Source organism: Oryzias melastigma, linkage group LG9 (genome assembly GCF_002922805.2).
Source record: "Oryzias melastigma strain HK-1 linkage group LG9, ASM292280v2, whole genome shotgun sequence".
Taxonomy (NCBI): Eukaryota; Metazoa; Chordata; class Actinopteri; order Beloniformes; family Adrianichthyidae; genus Oryzias; species Oryzias melastigma.
Window position 1 is genome coordinate 1,210,393 of NC_050520.1, and position 25,137 is coordinate 1,235,529.

The 25,137-nt window shown below is 41.6% G+C and overlaps 1 protein-coding gene across 1 annotated transcript in view; it reads right to left on the reverse strand.

The window, feature by feature from the left end:
• The window catches only part of camk2b1 (calcium/calmodulin-dependent protein kinase (CaM kinase) II beta 1), a gene marked incomplete in the record, with an annotated part of 69,413 nt that overhangs the window by 17,983 nt on the left and 26,293 nt on the right, over positions 1 to 25,137 (reverse strand). Inside the window, 8 exon segments of the mRNA XM_036213416.1 lie at positions 6,117 to 6,151; positions 15,696 to 15,785; positions 19,118 to 19,160; positions 20,739 to 20,822; positions 20,904 to 21,026; positions 22,896 to 22,990; positions 23,071 to 23,154; positions 24,025 to 24,127. Of these exon segments, the coding sequence (XP_036069309.1) occupies positions 6,117 to 6,151; positions 15,696 to 15,785; positions 19,118 to 19,160; positions 20,739 to 20,822; positions 20,904 to 21,026; positions 22,896 to 22,990; positions 23,071 to 23,154; positions 24,025 to 24,127 (657 nt within the window).

Genomic DNA, 25,137 nt, shown 5'->3' on the forward strand with positions numbered 1-25,137 from the left:
GACAAATCACATCAGATCTGAGCATCACAACATGTAAAAACGGCCACTACACACGAGGATTACAAACGGTGATACGATACGTATCACGATATTTATCACGATATTTATCACGATATTTATCACGATATTTATCACGATATGTCCCAAAACTGTACCAGAAACATTTTTAAATAGTTTGACTCAGAAAAAATCTCTACTTCAATATAGCCACTCCCTTTTGACCCCCCCTCACCAGCTGAGTGGCTGCTACACGCCCCAAACTCCGCCCCTTTCTCCCTACTTTTCATTAAAAAAACCCACTTTTTTCCAAATGGTGGTTTTTCTGTGATTTCATCTCCATAGCAACCATTTTATGTTTTGGTCGTCTGGAGGAGACGACCAGATCGATGTCGTTTTTAGATGAATCAGAAAAGTTACTTTTGGATTTCCTTATCAACAGAGGTTTTTTGTTAACCACGCCCACATTTCGTTTAGCTCAGCTCGATCTAATGATTCATGTATCAAACATTAACAGTATTACGGTAATAAATGTGCGAGCTACAAGGGGAACGTCACTTTTGCTAGCTATCCATGCTAACATAGTTCAAAATCTACAAACTTTGTTCAGTTTCGTTAGCTTCCTGATGATGTTTGAGGGGTTAGAAGGCGACAGATAAAAATCTCTCGGAGGAGTTTACATTCATTAAAAGTGGCGTTTTTGGAAAACGCTCCTCCTAAGGTCAAAGGTCAGTGAAACAGACCCAACTTGGTGGCGTCTGTGTGAAAGTGGATAAAGATTCTCCATATTGTTTGACAATTGAAACTTTCACCAGAATTCACACTTTGCTACCAAAAACTCAAACATCATCGTCCAGTCAGCGATATCCCATAATACCTGTATTTACTGCACTTCTATTTCATTTCTTTTTTGGAATTAGATCTTAGTTTCTGGATTTGATTTCTATACGACATTATCTTTTGTTTGGCTTTAATTGTCGTTATGATCTTTAATACGTTTAGTTTGAGTGATTTGTTGATGTGATTTGACCTTCAGGGCCACCGTAGACCTGAAGAACCCAGATCTGTTTCTTTAGTCTTTACTTCGTGCTACTGTTAAACATGAACAACAAACTAGACCGTCACATTTATTCTTTGTTTGTTTTCTCCTGAGCTGCTGTGACCAGAGAATCAATAAAGTTTAATTCAATTCAGGAAACAAAATGTCTGTAAAGGTTCTCATGAATGAAAAATGAAATCAGAGGAAAAGAGACCTGGGTTCTCCAGGGTCACGTTAGAAACAGGAACAGGTTTTTCCCTGGAAGTCGATGTTGTGAAAACCATCAGCAGATCATTCACAGACCGATGGAGTTCAAACACCACATCAGAGCGCCCGTCCCACTCAAAGACTCGCCCTAAGAGCCTCGAGACAAACATCAAAGAACCGCCTTTGATTTGCATCCAATCAGAATAATCTGCGACTTTGACACAACCTGGACGTGCCGAGTGTCTGCTGGATGATCGCCGTGGAAACCAGCAGGACATAAATCCTAAACTTTCAGGAAAAACATCCGAGAACATCCAGAAAACAGGTTCTGGTTGAAGATGAATTTAGGGGAAAGACGTGAGAAGTTGTGAAGGTCTCAGCGCTGAACGTCGAGCAAATATTTAGACCTAACCGAGGGAGGAACGGCTTCATCAGATCCGACCAGCAGAGACCAGGAGATGTTTGTCATTTTAGGAACAAACTGATCAAGATTTAAAACACAAACGTCTTTAAATGAGAGACATGAACAGAAACCAGTAAAGTAGCAGAAACGTCTGAAATCCTGATGATTGTTGATGAGTTTCTACTAAAGGAAAAGCTGGAACTGACTGAGGAAAAGAGGAAGAAGTCAGAAAGAGCAATAATTCACACGCTAACACAAACACACACATGCACACAACAGCCTCCATCGGACGATCCTCAAACGGGGATCACGGAGGACGGCCGCCATGATGGTTAACGGGGGGGGCAGGAAGGGTGTGGGCCAATGAGAACATGAAGAGCGGCGGATCTGGACACAGAAGACGTTCGACCTCAAACATCAGACAGAAAACGCTTTTTGATGCTCGTTTGTGCAGCGACTATAAATATAAAAACTATGGAAAGTTATGAGAAGTTTTCTTAGAACTAAAATAAAATGTTATGTGAAATATTCCTTCGTTTGTTTTCTTTCTTAATAAAACACGTTTTTTTGCCCAGATTTTCACAGAAAATTCACCGATCGGACTTTGACTCCCCCTAGTGTCTAAACTAAGTAGTACAACTAAATGAAGCTAAACCTTCAGAGGAAAAATCACATTTATCATCCAGTTTGTTTCATCCAATTTAAGAGAGAAAATAATATTTTAGACGTTTTTTTGATCAAATCTATTTTTGAGCAGCAGTTTCATTTATTTCATTTAAGCCGTTCAAACCTCCAAAAGCAAACGTTTGGATGAAAATTGTTTCCTTAAGTTTTATTTTCACATTTTACGGCTGTTTACCATGAAGTCGCCTGCACGGTGGCGCAGTGGTTAGCGCTCTTGCCTCACAGCGAGAAGGCCCCGGTTCAAATCCCGGCTGGGACCTTTCTGTGTGGAGTTTGCATGTTCTCCCCGTGCATGCGTGGGTTTTCACCGGGGACTCCGGCTTCCTCCCCCCGTCCAAAAACATGCTTCATAGGTTGATTGGTGACTCTAAATTGTCCCTAGGTGTGGATGTGAGAGTGAATGTGTGTGTGATTGAGGCCCTGTGACAGACTGGAGACCTGTCCAGGGTGTACCCCGCCTTCGCCCATCAGTAGCCGGGATAGGCTCCAGCACCCCCGCGACCCCGAAAGGGAAGAAGCGGTCAAGAAAATGGATGGATGGATGGATTTACTACGAAGTCAGTTGTGCCTGAAATGAAAAATGTTCACTGAAGTTCAAACACCAAAAGAGAGGAAGCATGAAGCTCCGTTCACACCGTCCTCAGAAAACGCCGTTTTACCGCCATGATGGGCAGACCCATCAAGTCTATGGAGCTAAAATGGGGCCAATATTATTTAAAACCCAAATAACACAAATTGAAAAAAAAAAATTTCCCCCCAAAAAAAGTTTGGGGAAAAAAGATAAATTTATTATTAATTATTAAATTATTATTTTCAGCTTCAAATGTTGTTTTTCAGGTTTCAAAAATTTTTGATATTCTAAAAAAAATTGATTATTTTCTGCTTCAAATGTTGTTGTTTTTTAGTTTTCAAAACTCAAAATATAAATTTCAAAACTTTCTTTTCAGTTTCAACATTTTTTTTTCCGTTTTCAACTTTGAAATTTTCAGATTAGAAAACAAAAAAAAAGATTTGAAACTTTAGAAAAAAGTTTTGAAAATGACATTTTGAGTTTTGAAAACTAAAAAAATCAGAAAAATTGAAGCTGAAAATGATTGTTTATTTTTAGAATAGCTAGAAGTTTTCTTTCATTTTTTAGGAGCCAAACATCAATATCGTTTTAAATTTGTTTTATTTGGGTTTCAAACAATATTGGCCCCAATTCAGATCCGTAGAGGTCTCGGGGGAGAAAACCAAAGATGGGACCATAACAAAAACTGGACACCAGTGAGAAGAAGGAACACAGTTAATTAAATAAGAGAAACAAATAAACTGTGTCCTGAAAAATGAAGAAGTAAAAGCAATTAGTGCTTTGGTTCAGACAGAGACAAACCAAAGGGAATCGGAACCGAACATAAAATAAGTCATGGAGACCGCTGACCCAGTCAGCAGCTCCTTGATGAGGTCGGCTTAACCAAAAATAAATAAACTTGGAGATTTTTAAGTTTCTACACGCACGATGACAAACCAGTTGAGCTTTGACCAATCAGGGACTCAGATTTGGCAGTTGGTCTTTAATTAATTGATCAAACTTTCACATGTGAAGGAAAACGGCTGCAGTGAGACTTGAACCTCTTCAGCTGTCCGTACATGTGCTCGTATCGGTAGGAGACAGTCCAGTTCAAGGATCAGCTGACACGAGCGCGGCGTGAACACGAGAGAATGTAAAACCTTCGAGCATGCTCACCATGTACTGGACAGCAGAGCTGGACTTGCGTTTCTGTCGTCAGGCGATGGATGGATGACGGATGGATGACGGATGGATGATGGTAGAAGGAGGAGGGTGTGTGAAAAATAAACTCATGAAAGTTCTGGTACTGAAACAGAACCGGCCCAAAGCAAAAGTCGAAACTTTAATGTGAAAAGAAGGTTTTTGGGGGGAAAGCTGAAGGATTTCAAAACAACTGCAAGCCAGGAGAGAGGAGCGGTGATGTCACAGCGAAGGTCATCAGGGAGAAACATTTGGAGGGAAAAAGAGGGTGAGGGCCCACCACGCCCCCCACCCACGAGAGCACATAGAGAGGAACGATGGCGGCGCGACAGAAGGACCGTTCACATGTTTGAGTCAGTAAATCCTCCAGAGCAGCTTCAGTTTTTGGTTTTTTGTATGGAGGGATTTATTCATTGTGAGCAAAAGTCACAGTTTAAAGATAACATTTTTCTAAATTGGAAACAAAATTTAAAGTGTTAAGAAAAATTCATAATTTGCAAATCAAAATATTTAATATTTGCTTGTTTTTTAAACCGATCTTAAAGAAAACAAACTTTTTAACAATATTTTGCCTCAGAGGATTCATAGATCACACAGGCCTGTTTATAGAATGTAAGAAAATAAACTCTTTATTCTACGGGTTGAAGAGACTCTTAGCCATAAATTCACATATTTGAATAAACAAAATGTAAAAAATGTCAAAAAACAAACAAACAAAAAAGTATGGATTATTTTTAAAGTGATTGAGGGTAAAAGAGCCTTTTAAGCCTCAGTATCTGACGCCATGATAGATAAATAAGGTGATTTGATTGGATAGAATATCAACCAATCGAATGGCTGGAACAAACATTACACAAACAAGAAACGTGTCAAATCAAAGATAGGGCGACAGAGAGATGAGGCACTACATCTACAAACGTTTGTGCTGCAATCGAAAAAATATTTTTTTAAGCAAAAAAAAGTATTTGAAAACAATTATTACATATTTTTATTTGCATATTAGTTTTTTTTTCCTTAAAATTTTACATTTTGTTTCCAATTGAGAAAATTTTGGTCTCAAATCTGTGACTCTTGCTTGCAATATGGTGGCACAAAAATCCCTCCATAGAGCCGCCGTGCTCGGATGAAGCTGCTCGTCTGGGTAAAAGCCGGTGGCTGAAGGTGAGGGGAGGAGCCTGAGGGAGCACCTGCTCGGGTCGGGCAGGTGCTCCAGCTGAAGAGGCGTCAGGTGCCTTCATCATGAGGAAGAGGGGGGGCGGGGACGCTCCAGAGACGGATCGGGCGAGTGTGCGGGGAGCCTGTTGCTAGGCAACAAGTGCGTCTATTTCTGTCGCCCGAGTTTCCAGGGTCCAGACCAGCAGCTATTCCTGGAGCTGGAGTCACATTCCCCGCTGAACCCGAGGAGCAGGGAGGAAGGGGCGGGGCCGCCGCAGCTGCACGCCGCCTGCCTGCAGCCGTGCGCGCACACTCGCTCCTCCGAGGATGAAAAGCGTCTACGAGCGCGACTCCTCTGAACACGGCGTTCCACGCTCTGTCGCCGTGGAAGCTGCGCGTGGGAGGTGTTACTGCGGCGCGTTTGTGAGCGTGGGAGGCTGAGAGATCTTCATTAAAGGACGAGCAGGAATGTGGAGGGGGGGTTAAAGAGCAGATGGGGTGTGGAGGAAAACGGAAAAACGAAAGGAAAAGATGAGAGGGATGAGAGGAAGAACAGCTGACAGATGGAAGATGAGACGAGCTGAACGACGAGTGAACTAAAGGAGCTTCAGATGGAGCGACTGCATGCACACACGTGCACACACACGTGCACACGTTCAGATGCTTCATCCAGAGAAAGGCTGCTGCTTTTAGCCAAAACTTCCCTAAAAATAGCTTTCATGGAACGTCGGCTAATCAGAGAAATCCTGCAGCCGTCTCTGAACGAGAGCAATCTGCAAACAAACAAACAAACAAACAAAAGAAGAAGACAAATCCAGGCAGAGCACAGAGATCTGATCTCCAGACTGGAGGTGTGTGGTCAACATGTGGGAGGGGCTTACCTTCACGTCTGCCTTTTTGTTGAGGAGAGTCTTTGCTGCTGCAGAGGCAGAAACACAAAGAGTTACAGAAGATTCTCTGATCTCCTGATACGATCACTTTAATCCACCTTTTATCAGAGGAGAATCGAGATTTAACTGAGTCCAAACGAGTTCTTTCAATGGAGCTTCCAGAGTTTTACTTCTGGATCAGGGACCTTCTCGGGGGGGTTAGTGAGTGTGAGCTCCTCCGTCTGCAGAGAATCTGAGGACGATTGGGGCTGAAAGCTGCTGGTTTCTCTGTTGTTGTCAATGAAATAAAAACTCTCAGAGTTGATGAATGTTAACCCCCCCCCAAGGATGCTGAATCCAAGATGGCTGACTCCCTCAACAATGACCCCCCTGGGGTAAAGATACAGACCCCTCCCTTCAGAAAACGATGCTTTACATCCTTTTCATCTCTGTGGGACATTCTAGCCAGACAGCATCCACACTTTAACCAGAGGGGGGGGGCTCAACCAGTGAACCCAGGGGGGGTTCTGCCCCAAACTCACTGGACAGTCAGACTAAAGCCCCCCCCACCCCCTTCAGGGAGCTTTTCCTTTCCATGCTCCTCTGAGAAACCAGATCCTGAACGCTGACAATAGAGGAGCTCTATGGAGCTACATTAGAGACAATATTGTTTGAAACCCAAATAAAACAAAAAAAAATGTATCAGAAACTTTTTGCTATTCTAGAATATTTTTTATTTTCTAATATTGTTTTTTTTGTTTCAAAACAAAAAATTTCAATTTCAAAACTGAAAAAAAATTTGAATCTTGAGTTTTGAAACCTAAAAAGTTCCAAGAACATTTGAAGCTGAAAATAATTACATTTATTTTAGAATAGCAAAACGTTTCAGACATTTTACACCAATATTTTTATTTATTTTTATTTTTGGGGGGGGTTCAAATAATATTGGCTCAAATTTAGCTCCATAGAGCTCAGCTGGACTGGAGAATGACAGATTCTCCACTAAAACGCCATGATGTGGCGCTGGAGGTGTGGGACGCCTCATCAGATGCTGAAAGAATCTGTGGAAGTCGTGTTGGCTGATGCTAAAATAAGAATCTTTGTTTTATTTTTTATAAATGTTCAGATCTGACAAAGACGCTTTAAACTTGATCTGGATCTAACACTGAATAACCAGAGTCTCCCACAATAACTGGAATGTCGTGCAAAAGTGTTTTCATTTCCATGATTCCATTAAAATCAATGTTTCATGGAATATCGATTCAGGAACGACTGTTTCATTGATTTCAAGTATTTCCCTTTTTTAAATAGCATAACAAAATATTATTTTATATTTTAAATTGGGGTTCCAGCCCATAAAACTTACAAAAACAGGATTTCTAAAAATGAGAATACTGTAGAGAAATGTGCATGAAGCTGAACTAGTCATCTCCTAAACTCGAGCAGAGGTTCCCGGATGTCATTCATTCAGCTTCAGTTTGGTTCAAAATGACTCCAGACTCCACAACCAATCAGAAGGCTGCCATCACTGATCCCCTCCCCCTCCATAGTCTGGGAAGACACAAACGTTCGCAGCTCAGGCGGCCGTTCAGAGTCCAAGCGGATCAACGAACGTCTGATGGAGGGAAAGGCAGCTCCAGGCCTCGAGGGCCGCATTCCCGCATGTTCTCCAACATACCTGCTCTGGCATGTTCTAATTGGCTGGACACACCTGAACCAGGTAGTCAGTCATGAGTAGGGCTTGGAGATCTGGAAATCATGCAGACACTGCGGCCCTCGAGGCCTGGAGTTTCCCACCCCTGATCGGATGGAAGGACAAATCCTGACAGGAACAGGAAGTTCCCAAAGACTTCTACAGAAAACAGCTGTTATCAGTCATTCTATTGGTCAGAAAAACATTCTGATCTGATATATTTTTCAATATCTTCTTGATAATTGATTTTTCATGATATTTTTTCTGTTGCTCAAGTTATAACCTGACCAATCAGATGCCTCAATAAAAGTAGGTGGAGCCTGCTGGCCCCCACGTCCAACAGATTTTGTGCAGCCCGCTTTCAAGTGGAAGGGGTGTGGCCTTCCAAAAAGCTCACTCCTGATTGGTGAGAGTGGTTGCCATAGAAACGATGACTCGGCTCAATCATTGACAATGTCTGGGTCCAACATGGCGGCGTCTCTATCACCAGAAATGGCGACTGAATTGATTTGATTTGGTTGGAACCCAGAAGTAAATAGTTTTCTGTGGATTGAGGTCAGACCCAGTCCAGTTCTTAGATGTTCCTGATTAGATCTGACCGACCCAAAGGGTTCTGAACAGTCCCTCAGTTACAGTAAATGTCAGAATAGGGTCTCCAACTGGCGGCCCACGGGCCATTTGTGGCCCCCGCCTCAATATGAAAGATCAATGTCCACTAAACAATATCTTCTGCATGTCCACACTTCTTTGATGACAGCTTTGTATTTTCTTTGTGATGTTTCAGCCTTATGTTTCAAACTTTGCATTTGCTATTGTCGTTGGATCTGGTGGTGAGACAAGTCCTTAGCAACAGTTGCTAACATCGTTAGCTGCTGTCATTTCAGTGTCGTCAGAGAAGTCCTTAGCAACAGTTGCTAGCGTCGTTAGCTGCTGTCGATTCACAGTGTCGTCAGAAGATATTGCTAAGTAGTTCATAGACATCACCAAATGTTCAATAAACTTGTTTTGTAGACACAGACTATAGACCAAAGACATAGACAGTGGACACAAAATTGGCCCAAATGGAACCCCGTACGGCCCCGCCTCAGCCAGACTCCGCCTTCAGTGGTTCCAAGGTAAACTGAGAACCTGCTTTAGAACATGAGACAGAACCCTAAAAAGTTCAGTGGTTCTTTCTACCATGACAGCAAAGAAAACATGACCTGGTACTCCAGCATCAGACTCCTCCTCCACATCTTATTCATGAGAGGATGAGAGCAATCTCAAGTCTGATCAGATGCGATCACATCAGCATCCAGACGGTTACGTAAAAACGCCGTTCCCGGCACTCTGGGATTTGCTTCTTCACTTTCTTCCCTCCATCCCTCCCATAGACGTTCCTTCACTTCCAGCTCCAAACCTTCTCCCAGGCGGCTGCATTAAGTGAAGAGAAGCAGGAAGCTGATGAAACTTTTAACAGAGCAGTGATTTGAAGAGCGACCTGAGGTTCATCCAGCTCACAGAGCCAGAGTGCATCCCTCCGTATCCCAGACATAATCCGAGGTAAGACGATACGGTGGGAGGGAGGGGGGGCAGCTTTGGTTCCAGCTTCCGTTTCTGCTTCAGTGATCAGACATGTCAGGATGAAGGCCGGAGCGGAGCGACAGGAAGTGATTAGAAAGCCCCGGGAGCTGCATTTATTCATTTGCTCCTCAGTCTCCTGAGGAGCAGAAACGGGATTCTCCTGCCTCCTCGACAGGAGAGGACTCCAGAGCGGACAGCGGGAGCGAGGAGCTGCTTGTTTTTACCATAAAAAAAAAAAATCCTGGAAATCAATGCAGGGTTATTCGACAGCGAAGGGGCAGAAGCAGCAGGCGCTCCTTACCTTGGCACAAATTACACATGAAGCAAGAAGAGAGAGGAAGAAGACATTAAAACAAAACTATCACGTACCGACTAATTACCCAAGATGCATCACTGCGAGGGGAAAGCAAGCACGAGCATGGATTCACATGAAGAAAGAGTGGTTTAGACGTTTGCTGAGGAAGCCAAAGCTCTGGTGCTCCATGACGGCAGCGAGGACGGCTGGGCGCTGATGGCGTCGGCCTTTGAACGGGCGGGAAATCGGACGAATTTATCTGAAGCAAACCGGTTTATACGGGAAGAAAACGAAAAATACTGAACACCATCAGTTGTTTGGGGCATTTTCAGGAGTTTTTCAGCTACATGATGGTAGTAGATTCTACGGGAATGTTAACAGTTGAAAAGTTACAGCAAATCAAAGAACAGGAACACTGGAGTTAAAGGGTTAACTGAAGGATAGCTCTGAAGCTACGATCACATCGCCATCGGAAACGTTTAAGCGACTATTTCCAATGAAATGCCTATGGAAATGTGTTCAAAACTCACGTTCGTCCATCACTACACATTTTTAAGACACTATCTGGGCTCTACTTAAAAACGTTCATTGAAGATGTTGAAATCTGAAGTATTTGTGCTGAAATTCCCTTCTCTAAACTTCAGAATCCACTAGAATTGTGTTAATTGTGTAATTTAAAGAACGTGTGTTAGTTTGCTGACATTTCCTCGGTGTTAAAGGAGCTTCATGAAAGTTCAGTAAATGGTAGAAACGGTTTAGTCGAGTCAGCATTCTTCCCCATAACTTCTCCCTAGCCTTAAGGTTTAGCCCTCAAAATGGACAATTACTGCCTTGTTGATGTTAATAACCCTCGATGACATCATCAATAGTCGCCAGTCATCTACGATAGCTTGGAAATACTTAAGTTTTTTAACTCTAAAACGTCACGACTTACATTTAAATGTAACTTCTGTGCGTTAGAGCACACCCGTGGCACAGAGCGACGCGCCCTGAAGTCTTTTATCCTTAAAAAAATTAATTTGGTGACCACTAAAGCCCCAAATGCCCCTAAAAACGGAGGCTAAAGGTAGAACTCTGACTTTTTTCTTTTTTATATTTAAGTGAGTTGGTACCATTGACTGTATATGAGAACTGGACTGGGTAACTCCTCCCACATTCCAAACAGTAAAGTACCTGTTGGTTCCAAGAAGCCTAAATGACATAGATTTTGACATGGTTCCAACATGGCGGCCTCCATATCGCCAAAACCAGGGCTGCCCATTCCTGGTCCTGCAGATCTACCTCGCTCTACTCCGTATCCGTTGGCTTTAAATTTGTTTCTTCTTTTTGTGAAGTTGGGACAATTAACGACCTAAACTGGAAATCATGTGAGCGAATGTAAAGTGAATCCGGTCAATCTTTCAAATTCAAACGTATGTTATTTTCACTGTGTTGTAAACGTGACGTCATTGTGATAACCGACCCCGGTCTCCACTACTGTTACACAATGTGTTACACAATCACATGTCCACATTTAAGCCTATAGAAACAAAGGGCTGGGCGATATGAAATGTTTTACATCACGATATCGTTTGTTTTATATTGTGTGATAACGACATATATCACGATATAAATCTAATTACCATTCGTCAAATTTGAAGGGCTCATAAGGTGCAACCATCAGCAGGTTATTTAGATTTAAATATTTATTTCCAATCACACTGAACGTAGCAGATGCACTGAAGGAACATGATGCCACTTTTTCTCAGGTGACTAAGTAAAGGCAAATATGTGACAAAACATCTGAAAGTTAAAGTAAAAGGTTTCAACTTTCCAAAGAGAACATAAATAAAACAGAACACCAAACTGCTTGATCATTTCTTTTAAAAACAAGCATTAATTCCATAAATAAATTCTAATGTTTTCAAGTTTTACAGAACAAACATAAAATTGACATTATTATCAACGTCCTGTGAACTAGCTCGGACAGGAGTCTCCAACCTGCAGCTCCAGATCCACATGTGGATCTTTGATCTCTCCACGGTGGATCTTTGATCTCTCCACGGTGGATCTTTGATCTCTCCATGGTGGATCCTCAGACAAACAGAAGATAAGTCATGGAGACAGCTAACCAGCATGTCGACCGTCTGAGTCAGCAGCTCCTCTAACCAAAACTATCTAAAGAAAACAAATAAACAAAGTCCACAAACTAAGACTACCAAACTCCAAACTAAAATAACAAAACCCAGCAGTGAAAGACTGCGGAGGACAAAGAGGGGAAAAAGTATGGATCACTTCAATTGTATTTATTTAATTTAGATTAGTAAATTTCTACATAGATGACTGGGGCTGTAATTAAATGTTTGAGTCTGCAGCTTTAAGGGGGCGGGACATTTCAGCATGACATCTGACAGGTCAGTTTTCAGTGCAACACCAGTTCTACAAGATGCTGCTATTAAATTCTGCTATTATTTAGAAAATACTGTTTTAATTTATGTCATTTATCTGCTACGTCTTAAAAACCAAACCGTGAAAACACTGTCCGACGTTAAACCGGTCTGTGATTACAAACAGCTGAAGCTCGTTAGCATTGCCTTCATAATTAGCACCATAGGATACCAAGAGGGCCGTCTCCAAATCATCACATTTTATTAATCTGTTTTTATTAGTCTGTTGCTGCTTTAGGTCAGTCAGAAAAAGTGTTTTCTGTTAGCAGTTCTGTCTGCGACTGATGCCAACGATGTTTTCGTACATCATTTTGTTAGCAGACTTATCAAACGGTCTCAAAGCCAAAACTTTGCGTCTTGTCTTGTTATTAAGGGGCCGGGCCAGATGTGGAGGAGGGCCAGATCCGGCCCGCGGGCCATAGTTTGAGTGAAGCTGCTTATCCTCCAGTTCCGACACATTTCAGTTCAAAATCGCTGCATGTTCTGCTGTTTTATCCTCCAAACTACAGGTCAGGTGACCGCGGGCGTCCTGCGCGTTTACCTCACGTGTCAGAGAGGAAACCAGAAGGAAGAGCTCAAACATAACTAAGGCATTTACTCACCATGTGGTGACTGACCCTCTAACTGTCCTCGCCAAGGAGGAGAAAACACTCGCAACCAGAAAGGGTTTTTTGGATCCTTCAAAATAAAAGTCTATTGTGGTAGACTCATTTCCTATCAAGAAAAAGTTTGACAAATATCGTTATTGTTTAATCGCCCAGCCCTAAGAAGACAAATGGATTAATAAAAGCTCCACGTTTACCCATTGGATGAAGACGATTCCCGCAGAAAAAGAAGTGTTATGAATACGATCCAAAATCAGGATGAATGAGGGTTTGTCGACTAGCACTTCCTGTATAAATGGCGGACTATCGTGTGAACCGACGTGAGTTCAGAGTCTCGCAGAACCTGTGGCTCCAGCAGCACCGCAGCCATCCGGAGCCAATCAGAGTGAAGCTACTGAAGCTAGACTGACCGGACGCAGTCCAGTTCTCAGATACAGTCAATGGTTGGGTCTGACTTGATCTAGTCCCAGGTCCTGAACTGATCTGGTCTTTGAACTCTCTTCCTTCTTAAACGTTAGCGTGGAGCATGGGTTCACCCTGGAGGACTGGACATCCTCTGATCTTCACGGATCCACCACGACTCCAGAAGTGAGAGACGCTGGTCCTTCTTAGAGTTTAATTGGACGCCCCCAGGAACTGAACCCATGAGGTATCAGGGGGACGCTGAGAGTCGCGACGACGTTAAAGAGTCCTCCAGACCTGAGGGTACTTATTCATACTTATTCAGACTCATCTGTACTCGTGTGTCTGCTGGTCATTGTGCTGTAGGACATCCGTCTCTATGGAGATCTGCTCTCCTGAAGATCAATAATAGAAGAACGTTAATCTTTCTACTTCTGTGTTTGGACCAAGTTTTTCCAACTAAAATCAATTTTAGTTTTCATAGTTTGCCTTTATAATACAATTCCTTCATAAACAAGCATTAGTAATGTGTTATAAGCCTCTCTAAGACATTCACTCGTACTTTACTCAGGAATCTTATTAGAAACCTTTGACTCTGGTTTGGGGAGTTCATGCGGACAGGCTCAGCTCTAAACCAATCAGTGTTCATCGTGCACCGCGAGGCAGCGCATGCACCGGTCCAGCGCCCCATGCAGCATTCACCAACAGCAGCCCCATCCTGGGGGGTGGGGGGGACTTTCCAATGTCATTGTCCGACAGAGAACAGAGGAAGAGGAGTGAGGGAACGTCTGGACGTGGAAACGGTTCTGCTGGTGAGGAAGAGGAGATGATGAGGAGATGGGAGGACGAACCGCAGAGGAAAGAGGACGGTGGGCGTGTCTGCAGAGGCCATGCAGTGTCTGCAGGTGAGCCGTGAAGATCAGAACAAACGGAAACGTCTCAAGAAAGAACAGACCAACCGACAGGAAAAACGAGAACATGTTGGTCTGGAAGCTTTAGGGCTAATTCTTACAGACCAGAACCCACCGAGAGTCCTGCTTAATTGTTTAAAAATGTATCATATTTATGCTTTTTTGACAGTAGATTATTTATTTTAGGGCTGTTAAAGTTGGTGCGTTAACGGACTCAATTAATAAATCGTAATTAATGTGTTAAGGCGAGGGAAGTTGATTTATATTAGCACATTTCATGTACGGAGACAATTCAATGATTAATACTTATCTTAATACATGATAATATCTATTAACGCCCTCAGCCGTCCTGCCCTACAGCGTAATAAAAATCAGTCTAAATAAACTGAAACTTTTTTCACACTGAGATTTTATTAAATCAAAGAGATTATTTGTATTTTTTGGATAAATCGATCTGTCATTTTAATAAACAGAACGAAAGTCAATCTGACGGCTGTAATGCAGCAGCAGCGCATCTACAATGGGGCGGAGCCTAATGGAGCGGCCTGTTTTTGCGTGATTTTATGCTTAGTGTGAGAATACGACATGGAAAAATGACAAATAAAGGTCGTGTGTCACATAGGAGAGGTTCTGCTGATTAAAATTATTCCAAATAAGCAGCAGGTCGTCTTTCAAATTAAAAATACAGAAATAAATTCAAAAGTAAACTAAAGGAGTTTTAGACTCTTAAAGGGTTAAAAACGAACGTTTCAAAATGAACCATTTTGCGTGTCATTTCATATTGTGATTATTTGCAGATAATAAGTGGCTGGTAAATAGTGTAACAAAAAAAATGTTTTGCAATTAATTTTTTTCCAGATTTGGGATTAATTAGTTAATTTTTTTAAATCAATCCTAAACCCTAATTTATTTTTACATTTAGTTTTTAAATATTAGAAGAATTAAATGACAACAGTGTCTATATGTTTCTATATGTAAGAGTTGTAACTTATTTTAATTTTGATAGCAGCACACTAGCTCCTTTCAAAATAAAACTCACTCTGTGTCATACAGTTCCTGCTGCTGCAGCTTTTCTTATTTAAAAAATGTAAGACAGTCAAACTTTATGTTTTTTATCATTAGGATATTGGTGTGGTTTTTACCTTTCCATCCTAAAAACTAAACATTTTAGTAGAATCTATTTATTAAACATGAAAGACTCAAATACTTTAGAAGAACCTGAGATTTTAACTGAAAACTAAATCATTTTAAAACACATTTATTCAAAACTTTAACCACTTTAGTGTAATTTACCAACATAAACTTTACCAAATAAAAGTCAAATTTAAAGAACATTTCTACAGAATTTCTGTCAGTAAATGAAGCTTTTTTTCTTAAATGTTTGAAATACTAAAAATCTAATCAAAAATGACAAAACTTAACTAACTAATCTCTTATTTATTTAATCATGAGCTTTTATTTTAAAGCTAAAGAGCCTCAATAAAGGGATAACAGAACCACGGGTGTCAGTGGAACATAAAAACACTGACGTGACTCCAAACGTAAGAAGAAACAGGATGGATGAACGTCTGTCACATAAAAACACTGCTGCGGGAGGGGATGATGGGAAATGCGGTCATGCTCTGAACTCCCATGCTCAGGGAGGGGGAGGAGCAAGTCTCCAGGTGAGGACAGAGGGGAGGGGTCACCGTGCTACCTTGTTCCACCAGCCCCGCGGTAGCGCCGGCGGCTGCAGCCGCGGCGGCCGCCGTCACAGAAGCTGGAGCGGCGGTCTGCCTGCTGCCAACTGTGAAACGACACGCGGCCACACATGGAGAGAAAGTTACGAAGCGGCGAGGGGGCGGAGCAGGAGGACAGAGGCGGGGTCAGTGAATCCATCGATGAGAGAGCGGAGACAGACGGGACTCAGAGAGAGCGACTCGATGTTTCAGACACGAATCGACGGATCAGACAGAAGAATCCTGAAAACCTTGGAGCCTCTACAGAGCGGAGCGTGTGCTGCTCTATGATGAAGGTGGAGATGATGCAGCTGATCTTAGCGTCTGAGAACACCTTAATGAGTCTTATATAGATGGAAGATGGAAGGGATAATGCTCGATGAAGAGTGCGTTATCAGAGCCATCCTCCGATAAGGTTCAGGCTTCAGTTCATTCCGATAATGCGCACTTTAAAAAGCATTATCCTGCTTATACCATGGTCACTTACAAGAGAAATAATTATTCAATCAATTATTTGTACTTTAATCGCCTTATTTTTTCACTTTAAGTCACAAAAAGACGACTAGTTGATACATGGTGTGACGCGTTGTCATGGTAACGGCACAGACCTCGACTGCAGTGATGAGGCACAGCCATTTATGTTCATATACATAAATGTCATGATCGGTTAAAGCATCAGTTCAGAGAGAAAGTTCACATCTTACCGCTCGTTTATTATTTCGATGATAAAGCAAAAGTTTGTTTCAAAATAACGTCTAAATAGTTCATAGTTCAGAAGCTGAGGCTTCATGTATTGTCATTCATTTAATGATAAATATTCAACCATTGATCCAGAAAGTGGGACTTTAGTCCAGAGAGTTTTAGGTGTAAACTCGGAGCAGAAGTCTTCCTGCTGGACTCACGAGGACTTTGCTGCAGCTCACGGTCCCAGAAGGACCAGGTCCAGGTTTGTAGACCTGGAGGTTCCTGTGGTCCACAGACCAGCAAACGTACCTGAACTCCCATAATGCCTCAGTAGAGCCAAATTCTGAGGAGTTCAGTGTTTGATCTTCATCATCATTTTCAGAGATACTGAATTTGTGATCCTGATCCTCCGAATGATCTTCAACATGTAAGAAAACATCAAACATTCCGTCTGTAAAGAATCTGCTTGAGTTTTCCTTCTGAGGATGATAATCTGATGATAATCTGATGATAATCTGATGATAATCTGATGATAATCTGATGATAATCAGACCGACTCTCCTGTGTGAGCCGCTCTCACCAACGAGCCTCAGAAACACCTTCAGCTTCACTGACCACAACCTCCACAGGTTTGGACCAGCTGATCCCGTCTGGTTAAAGGTGAGAACTTTTCCCCCCACAGGAAGGAGACGTTGAGGAGATGCAGTCTGGGTTCAGGTTTCTTCCCCCAGAAATGCAGACAGAGACGAGAACAGAAGAGCCTCAAAAGCTGCTCGTTCACATTCAGTGTTTCCCACATTTCCTCAGCGTGGAGCAGAAGATGATGCAAAATCTAAACACCTGTCGTTTTCTGGGACATAGTTTCTGCAGAGCGGCAGAAGTTCATTAGAAATTCCCCTCTGACTACTGGGCGGGACTGTTGGCATGGAGCAACCCCGTCCCCCTAATTACGTGCTCTCCCACTAGCTTACAGACCCTCACATCCCAACCTAACAGTAGCGGTGACTCGATAATCTCAACATCCGTTCAGTCCTGATCCAGATTCCAGTTCAGACGAGGAAAGAAACACGTTCATGGATCTATTAGTCTGCCTCAGAATGGGGCGGAGCTAAAAGCTGGTAGCCCCACCCATCGTATTACAAACACGATATTTTCAAGCGGCATTTTTTTATTCACAATGATTTAAAAAAATAAATACTCAAATATATGGAGCTAAATTGAGGCCCAAATAAAACAAATTGAAAAAAATATAGACAAAATGTGGACATCCCTGAGGTTTCTCTTGTTTTTCTTAAAATTGTTTTTTTTAGGAGTGTTTTCCTCACTGAGAAGGACGGTCTACGGGTAGGGATGACAGGTTAACTTAGTTTAGTTTAGCAACCAGCTACTGCTCAGATTTTATGACCGACTTCATGTCTGTACGGTTACCGGTCAGCCCACTGAGAACATTGGATTATGATACTGAGCTACAGAAATAAAACTGAATATGAATAACTGGTCTTTGACCAAAACATTATAAAGTGTCTGAAACTTTTGGCCATTCAAAAACAAACTTAATTATTTTCAGCTTCAAATGTTCTGTTTTTTTTAGGTTTCAAAACTCAAAAGGTCAATTTCAAAACTTTTTTTTTCTATTTTCTATTTTAAAACTTTCAGATTCGAAAAAAATCGGGTTAAAGTAAAAAAAAAAAAAAAGATTTGAAACAAAAAAAAAACAGGAGTGAAACTTAAATTTTGAGCTTTGAAACCTATAAACCAGAACATTTGAAGCAGAAATAAATAAATTGTTTTGGACATTTTAATTATTTTTGCCCAAACACCACTAATTATTCAATTTGTTTTTATTTGGGGTTCAAATAACATTGGCTTCAATTTAGCTCCATAGAATGCACTTGTGGGATTAATTACCTTCATCTATGTCCTTCATAACCACAAAAGTGTCACAAGAACACGTTAAAAACACCAAAACACAGTTTTCATCGGAGTGTTTCCTTACGTTGATCCTGATTCCTCATAAATGGAAGTTTTCTTGGTTTTAAAACTGATTTCTAAAAATTTTTTGCAGAATCTGCAGCTCAAATAAATGAAATGTAGAAATGCAAACACGTTTGAATACATTTTAAAGTATTTACAGTCTAACAGGTTATTGCATGTTTTAGCTGTAAGAAGCAGCAAGAACAGGACTGGATTTGACCCCCATGAGGACCAGAGTCTGATCGGAATGTCTCCCAGGAAAAGCAGGTTAGTATTTTAATCTGCAAACTTTTGTTAAACTCGTAACCTGTGACCCATTTTCCTGCAGCTTCCTCATCAGAGGATTCTGTGCTGTTGCCACGGTAACAAACCTGCTAACATCTTTGAGAGACGTTGAAGGGAAACACTGAAAATGTGTCGAGATGAAATGAAAATGAGATTCTGGATAAAGATGTTGATGATTTTTGGATTAAAAAGCAGCGTTTCAGCAGAGGAAAATGCTCCGTCACTTCCTGCGTTCCCTAATGGAGGAATAATGGAGACGTCATCGTGAAAAGCAGCCTCTGCTCTGCTGAAAGGCTCCATTAGGAGGTTCGGGTGAAGTTTTATTCCTCCAGCGTGACGGCACGTGTCAAAGGAACACCAGGACACTCTCTCAGACTGGAGGAAGCATGTTTTCTCCGCTGAAAAGGCTCCGCGTTTCTACTTGACCTTTCAGAGTAAGAGCGCTCCAAACACTTACCTGAGAAATTTCGAGAAACCAGCATGGTGGTGAGGATGGCCCCCTGGGAAGAAGGGAGACTTTTTGAACCAAAATCATTTTTGACATTTCTGTTTGCACAATATGTGCAATTTTCTACTCAAATCAAGCAAATACAAGCTTGTAAGTGTGCAGCTCCACCGTGAGAGCGATAATTGGTCCTTTAAAGCTTCTGACTCACAGCAGGTCGCAGCAAAATCAGAGAGGACTGTTCGAAATGACCCGTCTGACTGACAGATGCAGACAAAAAGCAGAAAAACAGGAGCTGACGCCAAAGAAGTTACACGAGTTCTAACTTTAAATTTGCAAACATTTTCAGAATAAAAGCAAAGCTGTGGATGCTCGCGCTAAAGTGTCATTTCAGTGAAAATGTTCCTCATTGTGTTCTGAGTCGGTGTGAACGGTGAAACCGCAGCCGGTCTTTGAGGCAGCAGAACGGCGCTGCGTTCATCAGCTTCCTGTCGTTCCTGCCGGAGGGTACGGGCTCAAACCAGGATCAGATTCAATGAATAATAAAAATCTGAATGAAATGTTTTTAAAAAATACTATAAAAAGACAATAAAACTAAAATAGTTTCCAAATGAAGTATTAAGTTTGTGAGTTAAAGCTGCTGTTTTGTATTTTTGTTTGTTCGTTTCTGTTCCGCTTCTCTTTCAGTCTCAGTTTTTAAATCAGGCTTTTGGAGTTGATACCGATTGTACGTACATTCACACATCTGCGATACAGATCAAGCAGATCTAGCTGAGTCGTCTGACTTACACATCTGCAATGAGGATTGTACAGTCCTGATCTGTAACTTTTCTCTGTTTTTAATTTTTGTCAATATTAAAGAAAAAATTTTCATTATTGCAAATATTTTAAGAGATACTTTTTATTTTCTCAAGAAAGACTCTAACCGGTAAGTGCTGTACAATGCTATGTACTGTATTTAAAACATATTTAACTACAGATCAGGCAGCCTAAATGGATCAGGTAACCAGTACGGATCCGGTAGTCACTACAGATCAGGTAGCTAATATAGATCCAGCAGTTGATGTGAATCCGGTATTCAATATGGATTCATCAGGTTGTATGGATCAGCAACAATAAAAAATTAACAATCTTCTTGAGAGGAAATCATGATCAATCATGATCCGGTAGCCAAATTAAAATGAGGATTTGAAAAATAAAAGTCTGATGTGAAGCGGAGAGAAAAAAAACTAAGTTCAAAACAAAAGACAACAGCAGCTATTACTAATAAAAGTTTAATTGAAATTTGGTAACAGTTTAAGGTTTATACAGTTTTCATTAAAGTTATTTTTTTAATTAAATGTTATACTTATATTATTTAAGTGGAAAACTGTTTTAAAAATGTATTTTTCTCAATTTACTATCTGTTTTTTGTTCACTTTGGCCCCGTAGGGATGAGGACTGCGCTCACTACTGAAGGAATTTCATCCAGAAAAGCAGAAAGCAGCTCGTCATGACTCCTACGTTCAGATCACATTATAGACATAGAGACTATAGAGCCGCTCTTCACCAGCGACAGACGTCTGAGCATCACTCAGGAATCCCAGAGAAACTGTGACTGACTGAGAACAGGAGGTGAAGAAATCAAACGGACCTTGAGTTTCCTCCTGGCGTTGAACTTCTTCAGACACTCCACGGTCTCCTGCCTGTGCATCATGGAAGCCACGGTGGAGCGTTGCTGAGGAGGTGAAGAGGAGCAGGTCAGAGGCGGGACAAACGGGAGTCATGCCGTCGGTCGTCTCGGGGTGGAGACACTTACGCAGACCCAAGGATGCTTCAGCGCCTCCTGAGCCGTGATCCTCTTCGCCGGATTGATGGTCAGCATCTGGTTGATCAGGTTTTTGGCCTCTGGGGTGACGGTGTCCCACTCAGGGGAGGGGAACTGAAGAGCAGAGCGTCCAACATGAAAACCACCAAACGTCTTCTTTCAGAGAAACTGAAGATGGATCCTCATCCTGGATTTTCCATATTCTCTTCATATGTTTGATTTCTACTCTCAACACTAAACGCTCTTATATTTATAAAAATATTAGAAAATGTGGATCAAAGCAGCTTTTAACGTTTTCACTTTCAGTTGACCCTAAAAACTTTAAAAGACTTAAGAAACTGATTCTGGTTGACCTTTAATAAACTTTATTGTTTTATTTTGAAATAATTTTGCATTTTGACCATTATTAAGGAGTTCAAAAACCTCTTTTTATTGACAGGAAATTCCATCTCCTCTAGGAGCCCGTCTGGTTTTAGTTTGGATCAGAACCTGGTTCAGGTTTGTTTTATTATTAGTTTGTGTTTATTTCTGTTTCACTGCACTTTGGCCTATATTTCTATCAACCACCGGGGGCAGTGTGGAGTCTATAAAAGTGTTCAGGTGGTTTCTGGGTGAGGGGAGGTCACATGGTTATTTTAAACCTTAGTTTGGTTTAAATACTTAAAATCTTTATGTACAAATATTCAGTCTGGATTTTGTTGTTAATTTCATCAATAAATAGGAACACAAACCCAACAGGGTGACGTTCTTCTCCGATCGCCTCCACCTTCATCCAGACGGAGACTAAAAGCAGAAGGAGGATGGTCACTTCCTCCACCAACAGTTTCTGCAGATTTTTGCTTTAATTTTCATTTTCTTTGATTATTTCTGATCAAATTTAACAGCTGAAGTTGAATTTTGTTGCTCAGTAGTTTTGGTCATGAAATATCCTCAGTTTTTATAGTTTAACTTTGTTCTGCAGCTTAACAGAAAATGTTTGGAATTCTATGAATGCAAAATATTTGTTTCATTTATTTTAATAAGCAAATTTGTTTAACAGAAATAATTTGCGTTTTGATTTAAATTTTCATAGATTTTTATTGTTATTTAGGTTTTATTGCTGAGATAAACATCAGTTTTGGGGATTTGTTTTGCAAATAAATGTATTTTAATTAAGATAAAGGGATAATTTCTAAAGGAAAATAAAAAAATAATTGATTTAAATCAGGAGAATTTATGCTGAGAATGTCACAACATTCAGGTCAATTAATAGATCAATAAAACCAGATTTAAAACAGAAGAAAATAAAAGAAAAAAAAAGTTTTTTTTCCAATTTTGTCATATTTTTTAAAAGTTTTAACTGGTTAACTATTTAACGTTTAAATTATCATTGTATTCATATGTTTGACATTTCATAATAAATTAATGGAGTTACTTGTAAGAACAAAAAATTAATTAAACACCGGCTAAAAAGTGTCAGTGTGAGATGTCTGCTCAAAATAAAAGATCTTTTCAATGAGATTCTCAGGAAAAAAAAAATCACAAATTGTACTGGTTTAAATCATCATATTATCCATAATTGTGACATTTCATAATAAATTAAAGGAGTATCTTGTTGGAAAACCATAAAATAAAAGTTAAACTTCACCTAAAAAAAGTGAGTGTGAGATGTCTGCTCAAAATAAAAGATCTTTTCAATGAGATTCTCAGAAAAATCATCATAAAAGAACCAAATGAGCTGCTCTTTAAGTTGCATAAGAGATAAAAGAGGCGAGCTGAGCGGGCGCAGCCCCCCAGTGATGTGTCCAACCCCCCCCCCCCGGTCAGGTGTCATGTTCAGGCATAAACACTGAGGTATGAGTCCATGTGCCCACCAGCGCTGCCAAGACAGCAAGTCAGGCTCTTTATTTGGCATGAAGACTTCCTCGCTGCACCCAGAAATATGAATGAGGCGACCGAGTTACGTAACAGCCGCGAAAAGGGATTCAGGGGGGGGTAACTCACATCATAAGCCCCGGCCTTGATCTGCTGGTACAGCTTGTGCTGGTCCTCGTCCCAGAAGGGGGGGTACCCCACCAGCAGGATGTAGAGGATCACCCCTGGAGGCACAGACGGGTCACCGTTAGGAAGCATCACCTCCATGTGTCTGTCTGTTTGAGGGGGGGTCTGCAGCACTCACCGCAGGCCCAGATGTCCACGGGTTTGCCATACGCCTCCTTCCTCAGAACCTCGGGGGACAGGTACCCCGGCGTCCCGGCAAACCCTGCAGCAGAACGACAGCAGCAGTGAGTGACGGCCCACTTCCTGTCTGCAGAACCACATGATGAAGGCTGATCCTCTCCTAGATCAGAGGTCCACAAACTTCTTCTAGTGAGGGCCACATCACTGTCTTCTTCTCTGATGGGGGGCGGGGTCGGTTTGTAGGTTAACAGAAAGAGTGTAACAATCACAGCCTAAACATAAAGATTTACGTTTTCCAGATAGTCACATAACCGAATTTAAAATAATTCATTTCTGTAATCTTCATAGAAAAATAATACTAAAACCTTTTAAAAACTAGATATATAGCATTACCTGTGATAATGCTAGTGTGAATGCTGTGAGCCGAATGTGGCCGCTGAAGATGCTAGTGCTGATAGCTGAGGACGCTGAAGCTAATAGCTAGCTAAAATATTAGAGAAATGCCAAATTAGCCCCAAAAAAAATGAAAAAAAAAATCCTACATTAGCCAAAACAGCAATTACAAAGCTAAAATATTAGCTAAGCTCCAAATTAGCCTTATTTTAATCCTAAATTAGCCAAAACAGCTAGCATAAAGCTAAAATATTAGCTAAAAGTAAAAATAACAAAAAAAAAAGCCTAAATTAGCCAAAATGGCCTGTGGCTAACATATTAGCAAAACTCCAAAATAGCCTAGAAATCCTTAGTAACTGCAAAAACTGAAAAAGATGAAACAGGGAATTTAATTTATTGATCTGCAGCTCAGAGTCTCACGAGGAGCATGAAGACGTTGGTTTAAACCATCAACGGTTGTATGATTATAAAGGACTTCATTTCAACAAATGCTTTTTATTGAAACATCTGGAGTTCCTTGTTCAACATGACTTTAGTGTTTTCCTGCAGCTGAACTCACCGAACCAGGCCTGCTGATCCCCCTGCACTTCGATGGCTAAACCGAAGTCAGCCAGCTTCACCGCAGCGTTCTTACATTTGCTTGCGAGGAGCAGGTTCTCCGGCTGAGGAGGAGAAGGAGGTTATTAAACATTTAGACACAGGACGTTCCACAGCAGCAGGCGGCTGCGCATGCAAACGCTCATGATGGGGAACATCTGCGCAGACGCTGCAGACACGACGAGAAGTTGAGCTCGCATCTGCGTTTGACTGGAGAGAAAACTCAGGAGGACGTTTGACACAGACGGTTTGGGCCTCTAAAGGACCGGAGAGTGAAGGCTCAGGAGTGATGTCCATCAGAGAAGCAGAAGTCCTGGTCCTCAGAGAACGTCCTCACTTCCTCTGTAGCAGCAGGAGGAGCTGGATCCAAACTCACAGACTGCACTTCCTCTCACTCCTGGTGGTGTGAACGCTCTGCAGGCTGCAGCTCTATGGCCCAGATCCAGCAGCTAGCCTGATTATCCTCCATCAGCGCTCTAATAATGGGCTGCAATCCCCTCAGGTTCATCCCTCAAATCCACGGCTTCTGTCAGAGCAACAGCCTGACCAGAATCCTCCGCTGAGAAGGAAACGATTCTTTGTGAAAAGATAAAAAACGATTCACACTCGTCAACAAGTTCATCAATCGGTTTGTCTCGGCCTGTGCCTGAATTTAGAAAAATGCAGAGCAGATGACACTTCTGCATGCAGGCTCACTGTGAGTGTGCGTGGGTGTGCACGAGCGCGCCACTGAGTGTCCAGGTCTATGAGTGTGCACATCTGTGAGTGTGCACGGACAGGCTGCGTGTTTTCTCCATCTGCATTTCCCTCACTCTGCAACTTTATGTTTTCATCATAACTTTCCTGCATTTTTGACCAATCTACAGTGACAACGGTCATGGTGGCGACGCATTTTCCCGACTGTTTCCCTTCTGACTCCTTCCCAGGAATCCTGATCTCTTCATTAACTCTTTTTTCTCTGAAAGCTGCTCGTGAACGGTCATTCGCGCTGAGTGCACGGCTGGGGGGATGGGGGGCGCGCTGAGCGGGCGCGGATCGATTCATCACCTGTGGAGAGTGACCCGAGTATGAAGGG